We start from the raw sequence: 19,728 nt of genomic DNA, 5'->3' as shown, positions 1-19,728 counted from the left end.
TATGAGCTCAGCTCTGTGGAAAACAGAACGGAACGGTCAGCAGTCATACTCCGTGAGTCTGCTCCCCTGGTGTCCAGAAGAAAATATCACAATGCCCTCCAGCCAGCCTTTGCCGGTTTTCCTGATAATAGCCCTGACCCTCAGAAACTTTCTGTAACTCCAGGTTTGAATCTCTAAGCTTCAAAGTTTAGCATCTGAAAAACCTCACGCTGGAAGTTTTCTTTAGAGTCTGTGATTCAAGAGCCATAAACAATATGTGTAATCAAGGAAGCATTTCAGGGCTACAGGGGAGAACTGAAATTTGATTAGGGTTTGGAACCGAGCACTTGTTTACTCCTGCCTCCATCTCAGGGGACCCAGATGCTGGTCCACATGGGGCTCGATAGTTGCTCTGCATTATATCACACAGAAAGGAATCTCCCCCTCCTTTACCCACCATCCACTCACTTCTGTGGGAAGTTACTGAGGAAAGGGGAAATATAACAATTATACACATATCATATGCATCGGTCTCCAAATGAAGTCCGGATCCTGTGACTCTGGAAGTCCTTGTATCAGCAGTGGAGGCAATCAGCAGCACTGCTCTCTATGCTTGATCTGAAATAAGCCTGAAGCTCTCCTCCATAAAAAGAATTGTAACAAATTAATATTAACTTACTAGTTAAAATTAGTACAGGTACTTTTTAACAGCAGTTTCGAATGTAACTTTTATAAGCATGTCAACATGATGTCTGCCTAATAGCGTGACATTGTTTTTAAATTAATTTTAGCTAAAACATGAGGAACAATCATTTTGTTCTTTGAGCACAATGTTAAAAATTGCTTTTGGGACTTCCCTGGTGGTCCAGTGGTTGAGAATCTGCCTTCCAATGAAGGGGACGCTGGTTCGATCCCTGGGCGGGGGAACTAAGATCCCACATGCCACGGGGCAAGTGAGCCTGCGCACCGCAACTAGAGAGAAGCCCGCGCACCACAACGAAGAGCCCATGTGCTGCAATAAAAGATCCCGTGTGCCGCAACTAAGACCCAACACAGCCAAGAAAATAAATAAATAAATAATAAAAATAAAATTATTTTTTAAAATTGCTTTTAATAGGGGAAATATTGTTTAAATTAGACAGTTTATATCAAAATAAACTCTAATGTTATTCTGAACACCTAAATATGTAGCTTTTAGCTATTTTAAATCAAAGCAAGGAAGACAAGGACAGAACAACCTATAAGCACATAATGAAGGTGGAAGGAAAGCCCCATGGCTGCATTGACAATAACGGAAATAGCCACAAAAATCTTCATCAAAAATGCTCTCTTTGGGGCTTCCCTGGTGGCGCAGTGGTTGAGAGTCTGCCTGCCAGTGCAGGGGACACGGGTTTGAGCCCTGGTCTGGGAGGATCCCACGTGCCGCGGAGCAACTGGGCCCGTGAGCCACAACTACTGAGCCTGCGCGTCTGGAGCCTGTGCTCCGCGGCAAAGAGAGGCCGCAGCGGTGAGAGGCCCGCGCGCCGCGATGAGGAGTGGCCCCCGCTCGCCACAACTGGAGAGAGGCCTCGCGCGGAAACGAAGACCCAACACAGCCAAAAAATAAAAATAAATAAATAAATAAATAATAAAAAAGAAAAGCCACATCCCATAGGGTAGCTACAAATTAAAAAAAAAAAAAAAATGCTCTCTTTGGGTTCCAAATTACTCAAGACACTCAGTATTGGGTGTTTTTGGAGTTTAAATAAAAACTACTTTTCAAATTACACGAGAAAGAGAAGACAACTGCATAAAGAAGAAAGATCACGGCTGATTAATACATTTTATTCAGATCCATCGTTACACTTCTTTGCATGAGTAATTATGGGTGCGGTTTTATTTGCAGGAGGAGAAGGTCTTCCAGAAGAAATTCTTGCAGGGCGTTTTATCTCGGCGCGTGGACTGTTGGAGGGGCAGGACTTACTGCCGTTTGGACACCTCCCTGGCTTCCCCTCCTACAAAGGACACTGCCCTGTCCTGGGAGGCCCACTCACACCACCACGCAAGGAAAGTCAACAGGCTGTTCTTCTTTATTTCTGCCACTTCCTGCATATGCTTTTAAAGAGAAGCAGAGGACAAAGGAAAGACAAATCAACCACCTGCTTCAGCCAGCATTAAGATACATAATTCCTTTAAAAAAAAAAAAAAAAAAAAAAGCTCCAGAACAATAAATCACATTTCTATTTAAAGGATGTTAAGAGAACACCTTAACGAAATTGCTCTAATTAGAGAAAAGAAGTTGAAAATTTTCAATCAAGGAAAATCTGCTTGTTTTGCCCCTAATCTTTGCTGAGGTTCTTAATTAGAAGAGGTCAAGAAATCTATCATTTTCCCTGACAAGTGACTGGCAGCTAAGAAGCCCCCCAAGGTGGACCAGGCTAATTTAGCTTGGTTTTCCCATCTCTGGTCTTCCTCCTGGCTGTCCACAAATTGCTTTTCAAGACAGATCAGCTTGAGACGTTATATTCTGGCTTTTCAAACTCCTTAGAGAGCTTCTAGGAGTAATCTGATGATGAATGACTTGTCTGGAACTCAGCTGATAATTTCAGAGAAAAATCCATTTTTAATGGTCAACTTTATGTACTCTTTCTTGGAACTTTTTCAAAATGGGAAAAAGAGAAAAATAAGTCATGTCATGAAATTACAAATTCTCACAACGGAAAACGTAATGATGTCAATTAATCTGAGCCAGTGAGAACATGTGCTGTATACATAAATTAAGATTCTAGAAGTATGTGTGACTAATACCACAGTGGCAGCTCCATGATTGCACTGCAATAGACTGGTGTAATCACTAAATGTTTCAAAGACTAGCAGGTGGAGATTGCTAGCTTGAAGAAGCTCCCCTTAGTTTCAGAGCTTTCTAACAAACATCCTAACAACTGAAGGTAAACAAGAATCCATGGTCTATGTGGACATCACGGCGCAGGGCAGCTGCGGGGCACACTGCAGAGTCCAGCCCTGCAGCCTGTCCTGTACACACACTCAGCCGTGGAGATGCTGGGGAATCCGCAGGGGTGGCCAGATGTGCCAAGGAAAGAGACAGCCCACAAGCGGGTTAGCGTGCGGCCGAGTCAGACTACTCACCGCACTGTCTGGCCGGCGAGGCCGCGCTCCAGGGGGAGGGCAGAGGCGGCCCCCGAGGGCAGCGGCGGCGGCAGGAGGCAGAGCGGCGGCAGCATCCTGCAGGCTGACCGGCACTTCTCTCCAGCCCTGCGGCTGCTCATCCTGCTTGGCAGTCCCGAAATCAGTGTTTTGTGGACTTGGGTCTCTTCTTTGGAGACCAGGGGGTTATTTTAAGCTCAACCTGCAGCTGTTTTTTTGTATATATGCCTGTCTAAAGCCTGTACCCCCTCTTCCTTCACACTCAAGCAGTGACGCATAAGCCTGAGCAATCAGTGCCCACAAAAGTGCTTTCGGATTGGATTTAACCCCTTCATTAAAGCCTCAGATCTCTTCCTGTGTTGAGAGTGGATTTGCTCCTACTTTAGAATGCAAAGTGCACTTGCCTCTGAAGAAGTTCTACCTCCTCGTAATTATGCCCAAGCAAGCAGGAAGCCATGAGAACAAAACCAAGTGATTTAACATAATACAAAATTAGCCTTGGATAAGGAGATTAAAATCTGCAATTTTGCCCACGTAAAAGTATGACTGAATCTGCTTGGGCAGAAGAAGCAAGGAGACGGTGAGGGCTCAGGGAGCCGCTCAGCACCCACTGGTCTCCAAACCGCAGGCAAGGGCGACCCGAGTGATGTTTCCCCAGCACCACCTCCCTGCCCAGCAGGCCAGACACTGTCCTCTGGCCCAGGCCTTCCCAAACTGTGACGTGGACCCACATCACCTTATTAAGATTAAAATGCAGATTCTGATGTCATGGGTACAAGGAGGAGCCGAGATCCTACAATTCTAATGAGCTGACACTACAGTAACCAGTGTTTTTCATCTGCTACTGGCCACTCACTAGTGGCTCATAAACTAGCACTTTTTTTGAATGAAATAAAAATTAGAGGACATCATGTTGAGTAAGGATAAATACTGCTGTGTGTGTGTGTGTGTGTGTGTGTGTGTGAAGTGTAAAACGTACTTCTTACTGCATGCCCCGCACTTGACCAGCTCCTGGGGCTTCCTCTCGTCCTGATGACAGCCCCACTGCTGAGAACTCCAGAACGTGAAGCCCTCTGTGCCGTGCCACCTCCTGGCTCCTCCTGATGGGTCCCAGGTTCAGAAGCACACAAACAAATGCGCAGACCCTCTTCACCTAACTGAGACAGCTAGGAAAATCCGAAACATCCACCACTGACCTACTAAGGTGACCAATGTCAAAGGCAAGGTTCTAAATGGAAGAAAGCAACCAAAGAACTGACAGCGCTTTCCAGAAGTGAACATTGAAGCTTTCGGTTTTCCAACATCCTGGTTCACACCCCTTCACAAGGGAAATCTCAACCTTAAATTTCATTGCATCACAGGCTTGTTGTTTAAGATTCTAGGTAAAATCGGCACGGCCTGATGACCCATGGATCATACGCTGCATATCGCTTAGTCCTTTTTTTGGTACCACAACAAATGTTTTGCCTAACTCCCACAAATGGTGTTAAAAATGTTTAGATATTCTTGCAGATGAGAAGGTCATGGCAGCTCAGCCAGCTTCTTACAGCCTTAGTATATTTCCCAGGTTTTACTCAACGGCCTCGTTAAACACTGAGCGCCTGGCACGTGCCGTGTACAAGTACAAGGGAACCACATCCTCCACCCCGACAGAGTTGTTACAGCCCCGCTAAGGGGCAGGATACACACTCTGCAATTGAGAGAAAAGTAAATTTTCGGTGCAAAGAGGGTTATGTGCTGCAGGTTGGAGAAGGCTTCATGTGATCTCATTACTGGCCGTTTTCAAGGAGATGGCGACATATCGTAGTACTTCTAGGTGACGGCTCTAGACTAAAATCCTGGTTTTGCCGTTGAATTAACTTTTCTAGGGCTTCGGGTTCCTCATCTATAAAATGGGGATAAAAACCGTACCTACTGCCTACCTCACAGAACTCTGTGAGGACCAAATAAGATCATGATAAGCACCTAACACAAGCAGAAAGCACAGAAGGCCCTCACGATAGGAACTGTTACTAAGAAGATACCCTAAATCCTTAGTCCTTCCTGCCCCACAGTATAAAGAAGAGCTCCCTGCCACAAAACGTTGGAAATCCCTGGTTAGAGCCATGAAACTCAAGCAGAGGCTCCTCCTCACCACCCAGCACATCTCAGACTCGGGAACAAGTGCTCGGGGGCGCCTGCCTGCCGTGTGTGCACAGCACTACACAAGGCACCCACCACCATCCGCCACCCCAAAGCCTGCCCACAGGGAGCCGACGGTCTAATGTTTTATGCAAGAACGTGTGCTTCTGAAAAGTACCACGGGAACTGTGACTAAAGGAACACAGTACCGTGTGATTTCGAAAAAGGGAGATTGTTTATTCTAAATGGCAGAAGTAGGACCTAGATAGAAGGTGGAAGACTCTTCTTCATATACAGAAGAAACTTGGCAACCATCAGTGTCCAATGATAGAAAGGGCGCTCTGTCCCTGAGGAATTCAGCAGAGCCCGGGGAACCACAGTTAGCAGTGCTGCAGAAGGGGTTCCTACTTGCTGGGGAGATTGGACTAAACGACCTCTAAGGGTTCTTTATAGATTCTGTAATTCAGTAAAGGTAGTAATCAGGCCCTGATTACGCTTTCCCAGACACCTAGGTTTCAAGGTATCAGCTGTGTATGAGCCAGTGTAGACCTACCCCAGCGCATTCCAGCTGCTGCTGTGTGTAGAAGGGGATGCTTTGAAACTTCCCTGGATCGTTAACTGAGTAATAAAAAATTAACACAGGATCTTTTATTTCAATATTTTTTGAGGAATTGGTGTAACAAGGAAGACAACAAACATTATAAATGTAAATTGCCCCAACTACGCTGCCAGGCCACATTTATGTCAAAGACATCTGCTGCTTTACACGGTCAATCATCTGGCTACATGGTTAATAAATCTAGTTAAAGTTCAGATGAGCTTCCAGGACTCTGAGGAAGCAAGCCTGTGAGCAAGAGCCCTCTACCACTCCCTGCTGCCACTGTCAGCAAAGGTGGAACTGGAAAGGATGACTGACATCACATGGACATTCCAGAGTCAACTAAACCCTGATCGGAACATGCGGTGGGCAAGAGGCAGCTCCTGAGAACTCAGGGAGTAGACTCAGCCATTCCATACAAAGTCTGGCCACCCCTGTGTTATAATCCCCGAAAAACGTGTTGTACTACCACTTGTCTAAAATATGAACAGGTCATACATAAATGTGCCAAATAAACCAAAAGATTACGTGAACATCAAGTCAACTTTCTCATCTGGCTAGAAAACTTCATGTCAAAATACCCACGCCAGCCAGGAGGGGCCCTCTACAACCCTCTAATCAGGGACAGGACACCCAGGGCACACACGGGTTCATCATTTCGAGTCATGTGTATTCTGAGTTTCTGGAGCTACAGATATCTATAGAAACAAGATGCGTTATAATGGTTCTACCAATTTCCTTTTATTGTCGAATATAACATTGCTGCGAGAGGTATTAACTCTATTTCACTGATAAGAACACAAAGTTTCAGAAAGTCGTACAGCTATTAGAGTTATGAAATCAGGAAGCAAGTCTAGATTTGTCAGCCTATGGAAAGTCCACAGTATCTAGTCTCAAAACTCTCCGTGATGAGGCGTTTAAAGACAGCTTACCTGAAAATGAAACTAACTGCTAACATACAGATCTTTGGCTGGAATGTACTGTAAGGACGGAAGCCTGCATGATTCACATTTCTTTCACTGATGTGACACAAAGGTGTTACAATTATTATCGGAGACCAAATGATTAGATATTTGCAGAACCTGAAACTGTGAAGTTTGAATTCAACGCTTTACTATGACCATAGCTCAGCATCTCCTTTTGAGAGTTAGACTCTGGGGTATCTTTTGCTGATCATATCTGGGCATGGATGGTGTAAATTCTATCCAGCTGCACGCCCTTTTCTCTCTCACCCAGTCTAGAGTCATCACTCCAAACGTGAGTACCATCTCCATTGGTCAGTAGATCCTGGGTGGTTGGTTAACGTCTTCAAGCTCCAGCTTGCTCATCAGTAAAATGGGAATAAACCAAAAAACCCTGAAAAAGTTGTGAAGAAGAAGTATATGGAGCACCCAGAGCAGCACCTGGCACACAGAACGGGCTCTGTAAATGCCAGTCCCTTTTCTTTACTCCTGTTGCCCCAATAGGGAAAAGGCTCGCCCTGGACCCCTAATAAACCCCAAGGAGAAGACAGCAGACCTGGGACTCCTGGAAGCATCATCTCTCACAAACTAAAACAGAGGACACACAACTGAAGTGTTTTGGAGGAGTAGTCGGGTTTTCCTCTCAAGCAAAACTTCTGCCCTGTATAATTACAAAATAGCCAGAGAAAAGTCACATAAACTGTGTTTCTGGAGAAAATCACCTTTAAAATGTAAAAAGGACCATTTCCAAACACCCACCCTTTTACCTTGTGATCACAAGTGACGCGGGTTTAAAAAACAATACTGGAAAAAAAAAAAAAAAAAAACAATACTGAGGGGCTTCCCTGGTGGCACAGTGGTTAAGAATCCGCCTGCCAATGCAGGGGACACAGGTTCGATCCCTGGTCCGGCAAGATCCCACAGGCCGCAGAGCAACTAAGCCCATACGCCACAACTATTAAGCCTGCGCTCTAGAGCCCCCAAGCCACAACTACCAAGCCCACGTGCCACAACTACTGAAGCCCGCAAGCCACAACTACTGAGCCAGCACACCTAGAGCCTGTGCTCTGCAACAAGAGAAGCCCGCGCACCACAATGAAGAGTAGCCCCTGCTCGCCACAACTAGAGAAAGCCTGCGCACAGCAACGAAGACCCAATGCAGCCGAAAATAAATTAATTAATTAATTATTTTAAAAATCAGTATTGGTAATCAAAAGAACTAAATAGGGAGTTCCCTGGTGGTCCAGTGGTTAGGACTCGGTGCTTTCACTGCCATGGCCCAGGTTCAATCCCTGGGCAGGGAACTGAGATCCTGCATGCCTTGCAGGGCAACCAAAAAAAAAAAAAAAAAAGGACTAAATAAATATAGCTTTATTCATCTTTCAGGGACTGTCAGCCTGAAAAATTATATAAAAGAATGAAAAAATAACTATGATTTTTGCTTGAAAAAGTCAATAATATGTAATTGCTAACACAATTTTATTAATTGCAATAGATACAATTTCCAATATATACCATTCAAACACACACTTTTTTCATGTGCTTCAGTAAGACATGGGAGTATTTTGCTTAAGAGTTTCCAGTTCTCTTTTAAACCACCTTTTGCAGTCAGTGACTTGGAGAATACAGTACAAAAAGCCCCCAAGCCTTTTTTTTTTTGTAATCTCCACTTACCCTTTCAAAACCCTTTGTTGGCAATACGTGTTTTTAGTGGCTCTACCTGAAGGCTGCTTTTTCCAAACGGCGACAGACTTTAATTCTCACTTTCCACTACACCAGCCTCTGCTGGCTCCACTGAATTTTTGTTTTCATCCTCTAACTTCTTTTTCTTCTTTGCTTTTCGTTCCAGGTTAAACTGAGCGATGTCTTCATTTTTCTCTGTGATGTATTTTAGCTATAAAAAAATTTTTTTAACTACATTTTTATCTAGTTGCAAAGCCATTTATAAACCTAAGGGGAGAAAAAAATCTACACCGTTTCCCAACCACTCCCACCCTGGGTTACATTCCTTAGAGTTAAACACAGCTTCAAATTTTTTCTGGAAGAAGGAATCAACCTCAAAAGTCAACTCACTGCTACATATCCTACCAAACAGGTAGGAGTTCCCTGAAAAATCAAAAGAATTAAAACTTGTAGCTTACAGAAGGCATGCCAATCACAAATATACTCTACAAAGCACAAATATAGTCAACATGCCCCTAAATTTATGCAACTAAAATTACTGAGCAACTATGTATCTGTGTACCAGATACTAGAGATACAAGGGAAATAAAACAAGGTCCCTGCCCTCAGGGAAGACTTATTCTAATGCACAAATTTAGCTCCAACTCTTCAGTAATAAGTTTCTGTCAGATGGAAAAAAAATTAAGAATCCAAAATAAAAACAACATTCTGAAGTAGACAAATATGCACTAAGCAGGAAACTTCCCAATTAATAGTCTAAGATGACTTGCACTGACGATTCCTTGGCAAAAGACAGAAATTGCTCACTGAAGCTGACCAAGTAAGAGTTATGACAGGATTTATGAGGAGAGAGAAATGTCTTTTCCACTGATACACGGCACCACGAGGCACCTGAGCTATTTTACTTAGGAATCATATCATCCTTAACCTTGACTTAAACTTTGGAGAAATAATATTAGAAGAGCAGAGATAGAGAACAGCCCAGTGGAAACAGCACTAGATTCAGGGTTCAAAGGTTAAGGTTCAGCTGTCAACCAGAAAACTTCCTATTTAACCTTGGGAAGTTACTTAACTCCAGTAGCCTAGCCTGTAAAATGGGGCTATCTAGTCATGTTATTGAAAACCCTCAGAGAGTAGTTGTGAGCTTTAAATAATATATGTAAAATATTATCAATAAAAGTCCTGTGTAAACTGCCAAGTGCTACACAAGTTCATTCATTCAGCAACTACTCGTGAGCACCTACTGTGGGCCAGGCCCTATTGTAGGCACGGCAGATGGAGCAGAGAAGAAGGGGACAAAAATCCCTGCCCTCATGGAGCTCACATCCTGGGGAGGAACGTAAAGTATTTTAACTGCTAGGATCAGACTAAGTCAGGAAACCTCACAGGTGTCCTGGATCTGCCATTGGCCACAGCTACTAGCCTGGGACGATCACAGCATCGCCTGTAAAATGAGGGCTCGGTCAAGATGATGTCTAGACTTCTTTGAAAAGACAGACAATGTGCTCAATTTCCTGCACATCCCAGATGTACAGATACTCTTTCCATACCTGGCCCAACAGAACTGTGGGCACCATAACGAAACTATCCCCATACACTCTGGCCTGCGACCTGTCTCTGACATCATGCTCCAAATGAAACATGGGACCAAAGTTTTGAGATATTACAAAAAAGGCAAATTATGAATCCAGAGAGCACTGATTAGAAAATTTCAAATTGGCTTAGTAAGATCCATCATAATGAAAGAAAGCCTATAAATTACGGGCAGGTCTGAATGGTTCAAGCATCTCTCGTTTTTAATGCAAGGTGCCCTGGGGAATCACTTCATGGCTGCAAGTGATTAATTGGGAATAATGTATTCTGATGGGAGAGGGGAGTGAGGAAAGAAATTCATCTCTCACCAGTGAATTACTCCTCCTGGCTAAGAGCTTCACATCTTCAGTGTTAATGGTGCTTCTTTTCGCATGTCTGTAGAAAGGGCAGAAACAATTCACCAAAATGTTTGGTATTATTTAAAGTTTTGATGAAACACAGAAGTTCATGGCCAGACTTCACACCAGCAAGGATCTCTAAGTAGCCCATCTTTTCAGATTAAGGTCATTAAGCAACAGTGACACAAAAATGAGTGAAGTGACGAGCCAAGATACCAACTAAATAAAGAGACTGAGAGAAAGCAGAAGCCCGTCTGTCCACTTCCACCTGAGGGCCAGCGTGCTTGGAGAATATGAGCAGGGGAAGGAGTGAGGGGCGTTAAACCCTTCCCAAATGGCCTGCTTGGTCACAATGGACAGAGGCCACCACACAAAAAGCAAGAAGCAGGTCAGTGAAGCACCTTCAGTGAAAAGAGAATGACACAGAGCTCACGATACAAAGATCGTCTCTGCTTAAGTAGACGTTAAATAGAAGAAAAGAGAATTTCCATGAAGCATGGCTTCACTTACACCAAGGTCCTAAAGCTCTTCTCCAAAGGCTACATTACAGGAAAAAGCTTGTGCAGGTGTCTCCTAACACCCCATTTCCCAACTAGGAGACAACGCATCCCCCCGACAACAGCCCAGTTAGAACAAAGAACATCCTCTCAACTGGAGCCTGTTTCTTGCTCACAACACGGACTCAAGTTCTCATCCCAGTCCTCCTATGCCTGCTTTAAAAGGTAATTGGAGGGCTTCCCTGGTGGCGCAGTGGTTGAGAATCTGCCTGCTAATGCAGGGGACATGGGTTCGAGCCCTGGTCTGGGAAGATCCCACATGCCGTGGAGCAACTGGGCCCGTGAGCCACAAACTGCTGAGCCTGCGCGTCTGGAGCCTGTGCTCCGCAACAAGAGAGGCCGCGATAGTGAGAGGCCCGCGCACCGCGATGAAGAGTGGCCCCCGCTTGCCGCAACTAGAGAAAGCCCTCGCACAGAAACAAAGACCCAACACAGCCAAAAATAAATAAATAAATAAATAAATTAAAAAAAAAAAAAAAAAAAGGTAATTGGAGATAATAAGCTCTATTCAATAATTTATTACTCTAATTACACCCTTTCTTGCCATTTCTAACTTCCCCCAAAAATAACTAGGAACTTTGTAAGTAGGAATAAGGAGGAATCTTTGTATCCTTAATAACTATCAAAGTGGCCAGCACATAGTAAGTCCTCACTGTTGAGTTAAAGATAAAAATCACAGAAATTATACTCCATAATTTGGCCAAGTTAGTCTTTCACATCCTGCTAAGTGTGAAAGTATCATGTGCCATCTCATCATGATTGACAATATCTGCCTGTCCTGATATAATACCCATGTCAGAAGATAACTTCTAACTAGCCACCTGCAAGGACCAGAACAGAGGAAAGGAGGGAAAAAAGTCAGACAGAAGGTGACAGAGGACTTCCCTGGTGGCACAGTGGTTAAGAAACCACCTGCCAAAGCAGGGGACACGGGTTCGAGCCCTGGTCCGGGAAGATCCCACATGCCGCAGAGCAACTAAGCCCACGCGCCACAACTGCTGAGCCTGTGCTCTAGAGCCCGCGCGCCTACAGCCCGTGCTCCGCAACAAGAGAAGCCACCACAATGAGAAGCCGGCTCGCCGCAACTAGAAAAAGGCTGCACGCAGCAACGAAGACCCAACGCAGCCAAAAATAAATAAATAAAATAAACAAATTTTTTTTAAAAAGGCGATAATATAGCAGCCACAAAGTATGAAGCCAGTCCACAAGTTCCCTGTGTGCAGGACATCAGGTGCCATGGACACACCGTGGCCTTCATCTCTATCACACGATCACGCTGCTCTGGCGGCATTACCGCCTTGGTAAAGTGCCATACGAGGAGTAGGTAAGAGGAAGCAGCACACTGAACTATTCACAGAGTAAGATCAGCTTATCTGTTCACGAGAAGCATTTAGGAAACAGCAGAGTCAATCGTCTCCACCACTCAGCTTGTCATCTGGTTTCTCTGCACCATATTCTTTATTCTTTTTTTAAAATATTTTTTAATTTATTTACTTGGCTGCGCCGGGTCTTAGTTGCGGCACACGGGATCTTCATTGCGGCACGCCAACTCATAGTTGCAGCGTGCCAACTCTTAGTTGTGGCACGTGGAATCCAGTTCCCCGACCAGGGATCAAACCCGGGCCCCCTGCATTGGGAGCGTGGAGCCCTGGCCACTGGACCGCCAGGGAGGTCCCCTCTGCACCATGTTTTAATGTTACCACTCTCCCAGATGGAGGAGCAGGTATATCCTATGCCAGCCACTGCACATCAGAGATTCTCCTAAATCAAACCTCTGGCTCCAGAAAATTACTCTAGGGAACGTAACAAAGGGATTTTTCATATAACACTTGTAGCAACACAGGTTTCAAAGACTATTCCCAAAATGCCCCTAGAATTTATTTACTGTAGAATATCTATCTTCTTCAAAATGTTTCATCTTTAACATGTTAACAATATTAGGTGACTAGAGATTTCAAAGCTAAATAAGGGAAATTCACAACTTAAATTGGGAGATGATCTTCCAAAGTTTACAGGTGAATTGAGTGTATAGTATTTACAATTTAAATGCATTTTATTTCATAGAAACAATGTTACAAACACTGGTTAGGTTCCCAGCCTCCAAAGACTATTTAATATATAGCCAACCTGAAACAGTATGTATTTCAGACTTCTCAAACTGGGATAATCATATTGCAGTTCTCAGGGCAGGGACTATGTGACAGGGAAAACCCAAAACCACAGGATAAAGTTGACCTTCTGGGAACATCAATTTTATTCAGTGATAAACTTTAAAACAGGATTTTTTATATGAGAGCAAACTGGACTATTTTGAAAACGAATGTAAAATTAAGACAACGGATGAGTCTTCTAAGAAAATCTGTCTGTGTTCGCTCAGGGTCCTTGGGAGGACGTCTGAGGAGCCCTGGTGCACCCACGTGAGCACCGCAGAAGAGGAGGCACCTCCTAGTAAAGCCTCACTCAGAGAACATAGGCTGATAGCCTTACACAGACTCCTTTACTCAAAAGATGACGTCCTTCCTTGTGGAGCTGACAGTCTAAGTGATACCCACACGCCACTCTGCCCCAGTGCCCAGCAAAAGGAAATGGACTTAACGTAACTATAAAAAACACAGGGATTCCCCTGGTCGTGCAGTGGTGAAGACTCCGTGCTCCCAATGCTGGGGGCCCGGGTTTGATCCCTGGTCAGGGAACTAGATCCCACATGCGTGCCGCAACTAAGAGTTCGCATGCCACAACTAAGGAGCACACGTGCCACCACTAAGGAGCCGGTGAGCTGCAACTAAGGAACCCCTGAGGCACAACTTAGGAGCATGCCTGCCGCAACTAAGACCCGGCGCAACCAAATAAATTAAATAAATTAAAAAAAAAAAAAGACAATCATGGGAATGTAATGTACAGCATGATGACTATTAAAAAAAAACTGTAAAAAACACAGAGTACCTGAAAGCTTAATGTGTTACAATGCTAAATAGTTCTAATTTCATTTCTTTTTAAATTTTTAAAAATCTCTGTAGGTTTTTTTTTTGGCTGTGTTGGGTCTTAGTTGTGGCACGCTGGATCTTCATTGCTGTGTGCGGGATCTTTTAGTTGCGGCATGTGGGATCTAGTTCCCTGACCAGGGATCGAACCTAGGCCCCCTGCATTGGGAGTGGGGAGTCTTAATCACTGGACCACCACGGAAGTCCCCTAATTTCATTTTTACTCCTAGTATTTAGAAGTATTTAAAGTTTTTCATTGTCTTTTCCCACAACTAACAGAAATGGCGAGGAAACTCACACCTGAGGGCTTGCTACAGGCGTCTAGTGGGTAGAGGCCAGGGGTGCCACTAAACACCCTAAAATGCACAGGACAGCCACCACCAGAACAAGGAATTATCCAGTCCACAACATCAATAGTGCTGAGGTGATCTGTATTGATAAACTCTATGTTCAAATCAAATAACCATTTGTCTACTTATTTACATTTTTGTGTCTTCCTTTGTAATATAAAGGGCTCATATTTTTTAAAAAAAGAAGAAAAGAAATGGTAAGTAAAGGTAGTAAATGTATTTCGCAGGAGACTCAGAGTGGGGGTGGGCACGAGGCACAGGTAAGGGGCAACCGCCTGAATGAACAATGATAAGCCATATAAGCTATCAGTATCCCATACATTATCCTTATCCCTTCTGGCCAAGCTGAAGATGCTAAGCGGTTTTTAGGGACTCATACACAGGAATAGGAAAGATTTAGAGCCTGACCTCTGAGAACCTACTGCTGTAATTCATTCAAAATATTCATGGGAGAAACAAAGAGCTAATAGGAGCAAGGTGAAAAGTATGGGGTGTGGGAGAGGCTGGCACCAAATCAGAAGTGGGAGCAAATTAGAAAGCTTTGGCCCTTTCAGGCCTTCCTCATTCAAACTGCTTCATGAAAGCAATTCGTTGCAATTGTTTTCAATTACCTGCAGTACTAATTGAAGAGAGGAGCATAAATCACCTGTAAAAGCGAACACTTTACCAGCTGAAAGTAAGTCACACACTTTCCAAGGAGCGTGTGTCTCACTCGTAACAAGCTCAGCAAATGCAGGGCTGACAGGCCGCGGGCTGTATTATCCCGACACCTGCGAGCTTCCCCGCGGAGCACGATGCAGCCCAGCCCAGGAGCCCAGCCCCACGCCCCAGCACCGCACCACCTGCACAAATGGCCTTAAAAGCACACGCCCTGTGCACAGAGCCCTGGAGACATGATTCATACCTTTTTAACCTGGAACTGAATAACTTTGGTTCCGTTAACAAAAAATACTTGGAAAGCTTCAAAAAATGCCAAATCAAGTCTGAATGGACAGTGATTAAAGCAGATGTTACCTTCTTACAGAATCATGACTGGAGACTGAGCATCCACAAAACACAGGGGAAAAAAAAAGCTAAAGCTCTTCTGAAACTCACCACCAGATGGGGCGTATCAATAGCACGTAAACAAAGATCCCACAATGAAGCTCTCTACCCACCTTGCAAACATTTCAAGGTCTCTGGCAAAATTTTCTGAAAGAGAAAAAGAGATGTGCTTTAGCTACCCTATAGCAATTTTTTTTTTTTTCAGCAGTGCTGCGTGGCATTTGGGATCTTAGTTCCCTGACCAGGAATTGAACCCGTGTCCCCTGCTTTGAAAGCACAGAATCTTAACCACTGGACCACCAAGGAAATCCACCCCCCATCTCAATCTTATTTCAGAGGGAGAAAAGTGAAATCTCAATGTCTACAGTAAGTACAGTGACTAATACAACAAATCCTTTTAAAGGTGAGAGGAGGCCCTTCAGGCAGGTCCATCACTGGATTCATTATGACCTCCTTGTCCTCCCTGGCCCCCTCCACCCTTCATTACAAGCCTTTGGTAATTGTGGCTACACCTTTCCTTCCTAGAAACTATCCCTAACTTTAAATTTTGCTACGAGTTAGGGCTTAGGAGGACATTAATCTCCTCTGAAGTCAAGCAAATACCAAGGCTGCAAGTTCAACTGTCAAATAAACTGTGGGTGATATAAAAAAGTTATAAAGCAATGAAATTTATGTCTAATGTTCCCGGCAGTTTAAAGCACAATAAAATAAAGGTGCTGATGCCCCCGTGTTAGGGTAATAGAAAGAAAAAAAAATAGTTCTTTCCATAAGCTATCTGAATCTTATGGCCGATAAAAGAAACGTTTCATGAACGGTGTCCAATGATAATGTTCTCTGTCTGCTGGTAAGACACGCCACGGCACCCCCCGCACATTTCTCCCAGGCAAATCAACCTCTGGGCTTTCTACACATCTGTAGGAAGACCGTGGCTGCATACCGCACTGTTGAAAAGTCACCTCCGAAATCGCGGCAATGGTTTGTTTGCTGAACTGCATCTCTTTGTCCGACGCAACTTCCTCACAAAGATGGCCAACAGTGTAGTGAACCGCTGCCTTTAGCCTCTGAAGCAAAATCAAAACACTTCGTGGGTAAGATCGCAAATAAGAGCTTTTCACATCTTAAAAAATTAAGATCAAGGAGAGGGTCTGCTCACCCTAATTCCTTCAGCACTTTCCATAATGGCTGAGTGACTTTTCAACTGTACTAAAAAATTAATGGGGCCCTCTGGAGTGTGACTTGTAGAAACATTACTTTCTAGTTAATGGTTATGATTTAGGTCAAGTAAAGGTAAGGAATTATGATGGCAATTCAGCAGGGAATGAAGGCAGACTGGTACTTGGGAGGCATCTATGTGACTTTACTCAGTTATTCCACATTTATGTGCCAAGTGCCTACTGCGTGAAGGCGTGTGCTAGGTGTCTGGGCAACACAATGAAAAAAGACAGGGATTTCTGCCCCCATGTGGGGGTTAATCAAGCAAATGCAAAAGGACCCCGTCCCCGTGCTTCAAGTCCTTGCCAGCCCCAGTCCTGCATGAGACAGGACGAATGACCAGGACAACGCAGGGAAAGGCTCGTGAGGCTGCATCGGACCCTCCTCTGATTTGCTGGTTTGCTAGCCCACCTCAACAGGACCCTCACTGCTCCTCAGCAACCCTTTCAGGTACTGGAAAACATGCCTCTACCCCATGCGGAGGAGTAAAGAAGCAAAACAAGCTAAGCCAAGGTCTCCGTCTCATGTGAATAAACGTGCTGAGCCCTGTGTGGGCTCCACCTGTGCTGGAAACAGAGCTGAAGTGGACATGGTGACAGCTGAACCCAAGACAGTATCAACTCTACCAGCAAGTGTTCACGGTAGAAGCAAGATGAGGAGGAACTGCAGAAACACAAGTCCAGGACCCCAGAGTAGAGGCCAGGCAGATAAGCAAGGGACCTACGTTCCTTAGTTTCAGATGTCACAAGAGTAGGTAAGTAGAGGGCATTGGTGGGAGGAGACAAAGAGACCACCACCCTGGGAGGGATAAAGACCCTCCAAGGGGTCTTTTGTAGGTATGTGTAGAGGTGAGGTTAGGGGCGGGGGAACAGGACACGGATCCTTCCGACTGCTCCAGAAGTTTTCTCTGCCGGCCCCTCCCCCCCACCTCCTGGAACGGGCTAAGTGCCTTCTTCGACGCTGAACATGAGAGGCTAAATCTCTAGACTCTAAACTCCTCGAGGGCAGGACCCTTCAAGTGTTGTTCACGGCTGTCCACCTAGTGGCAAGAACAGCTGGCTGAGTGAATGGCTGGATCCCCCCCCCCAACCCCGCTCACCACTGCATAGAGAACGAGGTTCAAATTTCTCAGTCCCTCTTTGCAGCCTTACTCACTTACTCAGTAAGCGTTGTCTATTGAGAGCCACGCTCTGTACTAGGGGCTAAGAACACAAAACTGAAAAGGACAGTCCCTGCTCTCAAAGAGATTATCTCCCACCACACCTGTGCCATGAATGGACTCCTGGAAACCACCAATGTCATGAAACACAAAGAAGGTGGAGAACCGTTCCAGGGAAGACCGGAGCCAGGACCACTTGATGCAAGGCATGATCCCCGACTGGATCCTGGATGATGGAAAAAAGACCACTAAAGAACATCTTTGGGGGCTTCCCTGGTGGCGCAGTGGTTAAGAATCCACCTGCCAATGCAGGAGACACGGGTTCGAGCCCTGGTCCAGGACGATCCCACCTGCCCGTGTGCCACAACTACTGAAGCCCGTGCGCCTAGAGCCCGTGCTCCACAACAAGAGAAGCCACTGCAGTGAGAAGCCCACGCACCGCAACAAAAAGTAGCCCCCGCTCGCCGCAACTAGAGAAAGCCCGCGAGCAGCAACGAAGACCCAATGCAGCCAAAAATAAATAAATAAATAAAAAGGAAAAAAAAGAACATCTTTGGGACAACTGGGGGAAACTGAATATGGACTGACATTAGATCATAGGATTTTATCAATATCAAACTTCCTGAGCGTGATCAGAGATTATGTCACAGAATGCCCTTGTTCTTGGGAGAAGCATGCTAAAGTATTAAAATTTAAAGATGAAGTGTCAAGTGTATTTAATTCTCAAATAATTCCGAAAAAAGGAGCAAGGGAGCAAATACAGCAAAATGTTAATCGGTGAATCGAGGTGAGGGGCATATGGGTGATGAATACATTATTCTTGCAACTTTTTCTTGAAGGTTTGAACTTCAAATAAAGGGAGTGGGTAAACAGCGTCTGAACCTTAGGAGCTCATTCCCGTGTCTCTTCGGTTAATCCTCCCTGAGGTTGCCAGCCTGGTTCTTGGTTTTCACCTCTTTACAACATTGTTCTCACGCCTCTGCCACGCGGTATTTATTCCGGTGCTGACTAAAGGACTGGATACCCATAACTACCCCGAGAGCTGGTTACTATCACCCCGATTTTCCATCTAGGAAAACTGAGTTTGGGCAGAGTCAACACAACCCTCCGGGCGGAGTCGAGATTCGAACCCACATCCGATGGGCTCGGGAGCCGGACGGCCTGGGTTTGCACCAGGGTCTGAGGCTTGTCTCCTCGCGGGCAGGACGGAGAGCGCACGGGTTACGGGAGCCAACATTTTAGAGCTCGTGCCGCGTGCCAGGCGCCTCACAACGACCGTGTCCGAGGAGACTGAGGCTGCCCCAAAGCCAGAGGGGCCCCGGCCGCGGAGCGCCGCAGGAACTTCCACGGACTCTCCTTTCTTGCGCCGCCGCCCGCACGCTCCGATCCGCGATACCATGGAAACCGCCTCCCAGCACCCCCCGCGGCAGCCGAGCCGGCCTAGGCGCAGGCGCCAGGCGGCCGGAGCCGGCCCGAGCAGGCCCGAGCTCGCCCTCCGACCCCGGCACGAAGGCGAGGGCGGACGGAGGCAGGGCCTTTTTCTCCCCTGCACAATCTAGACGCCGTCCTCCCCCAGCCCAGCCAAGACCGCATTCTCCTGTACCTGTTGGTAAGAGAATCGCTGCTGCTCCTCGGCCCCCTTCTCCTCCTCCATCATCACCGCGAGCGGATCCTGGCAGGCCCGCGATGACAGAAAAAGGCGGCGGCCGGGAAGGCCCAGTCGGATTTTCCCGCCGCGGCGCCGGGCGACGGGCCGCGCGGGGGGCCAAAGCGCGAAGCTGCCGCCTGCCTCGCTCTCGGCCCCTAGCGGTGGCTCTGGGAAGGGCGCCTCGCAGCCAGTCTGCTCCCGCCCCGCCCAAGCCGAGCTCCCCGGGGACCCCAGAGCCAGCTCTTCGTGGAGCACAGTGGGCAGCACCGGCTCCCGGGGAGAGAGAGAGAGAGTGTGTGTGTGTGTAGGGACAACGGTACACAACTCTGCACCAGCTCCCGGAAAGAGTGTGTGTGTGT

At 45.9% G+C, this 19,728-nt stretch overlaps 2 protein-coding genes across 4 annotated transcripts; both read right to left on the bottom strand.

Annotated features, from left to right (window-relative positions):
• Nucleotides 1-1,784: 1,784 nt before the first annotated feature.
• Nucleotides 1,785-3,246, bottom strand: CORT (cortistatin). Its single transcript, XM_057535164.1, is given in 2 exon segments — nucleotides 1,785-2,073; nucleotides 3,111-3,246. Coding segments are annotated over 2 exon segments (354 nt in total). The 5' UTR covers nucleotide 3,246; the 3' UTR covers nucleotides 1,785-1,854.
• Nucleotides 1,785-19,492, bottom strand: CENPS (centromere protein S). Of its 3 annotated transcripts, none has more exons than XR_003622249.2 (6): nucleotides 19,325-19,489; nucleotides 16,288-16,411; nucleotides 15,464-15,497; nucleotides 10,389-10,455; nucleotides 8,479-8,698; nucleotides 1,785-2,073 (listed from the first exon to the last, which is right to left on the bottom strand). XR_003622249.2 is itself a non-coding variant. In XM_007170005.3 (6 exons), exons 1-5 carry the CDS (start codon nucleotides 19,376-19,378, stop codon nucleotides 8,558-8,560), a joined length of 420 nt encoding a protein of 139 aa, XP_007170067.1. In that variant the 5' UTR covers nucleotides 19,379-19,491; the 3' UTR covers nucleotides 1,785-2,073; nucleotides 8,525-8,557. The 3 variants fall into 3 exon arrangements, 2 of the variants coding, with proteins under 2 accessions (XP_007170067.1, XP_007170068.1); XM_007170005.3 differs by having other exon boundaries at nucleotides 8,525-8,698; nucleotides 19,325-19,491; XM_007170006.3 differs by lacking the exon at nucleotides 1,785-2,073 and adding an exon at nucleotides 7,068-7,198 and having other exon boundaries at nucleotides 8,525-8,698; nucleotides 19,325-19,492.
• Between the last annotated feature and the right edge of the window lie 236 nt (nucleotides 19,493-19,728).

This window comes from Balaenoptera acutorostrata, chromosome 1, assembly GCF_949987535.1.
Source record: "Balaenoptera acutorostrata chromosome 1, mBalAcu1.1, whole genome shotgun sequence".
NCBI lineage: Eukaryota > Metazoa > Chordata > Mammalia > Artiodactyla > Balaenopteridae > Balaenoptera > Balaenoptera acutorostrata.
This window is presented reverse-complemented; position numbering and strand designations above follow the sequence as displayed.

Bases quoted from the DNA above. Each gene is read 5' to 3' on its own strand.
- CENPS (XM_007170006.3), bottom strand. From the start codon at position 19,378: ATGATGGAGGAGGAGAAGGGGGCCGAGGAGCAGCAGCGATTCTCTTAC. The intron at 16,412-19,324 runs GTACAGGAGAAT...ATTTTGCTTCAG, and splicing joins AGCGATTCTCTTACCAACAG to AGGCTAAAGGCAGCGGTTCA. The intron at 15,498-16,287 runs GTATGCAGCCAC...TTTCTCTTTCAG, and splicing joins GGTGACTTTTCAACAGTGCG to AAAATTTTGCCAGAGACCTT.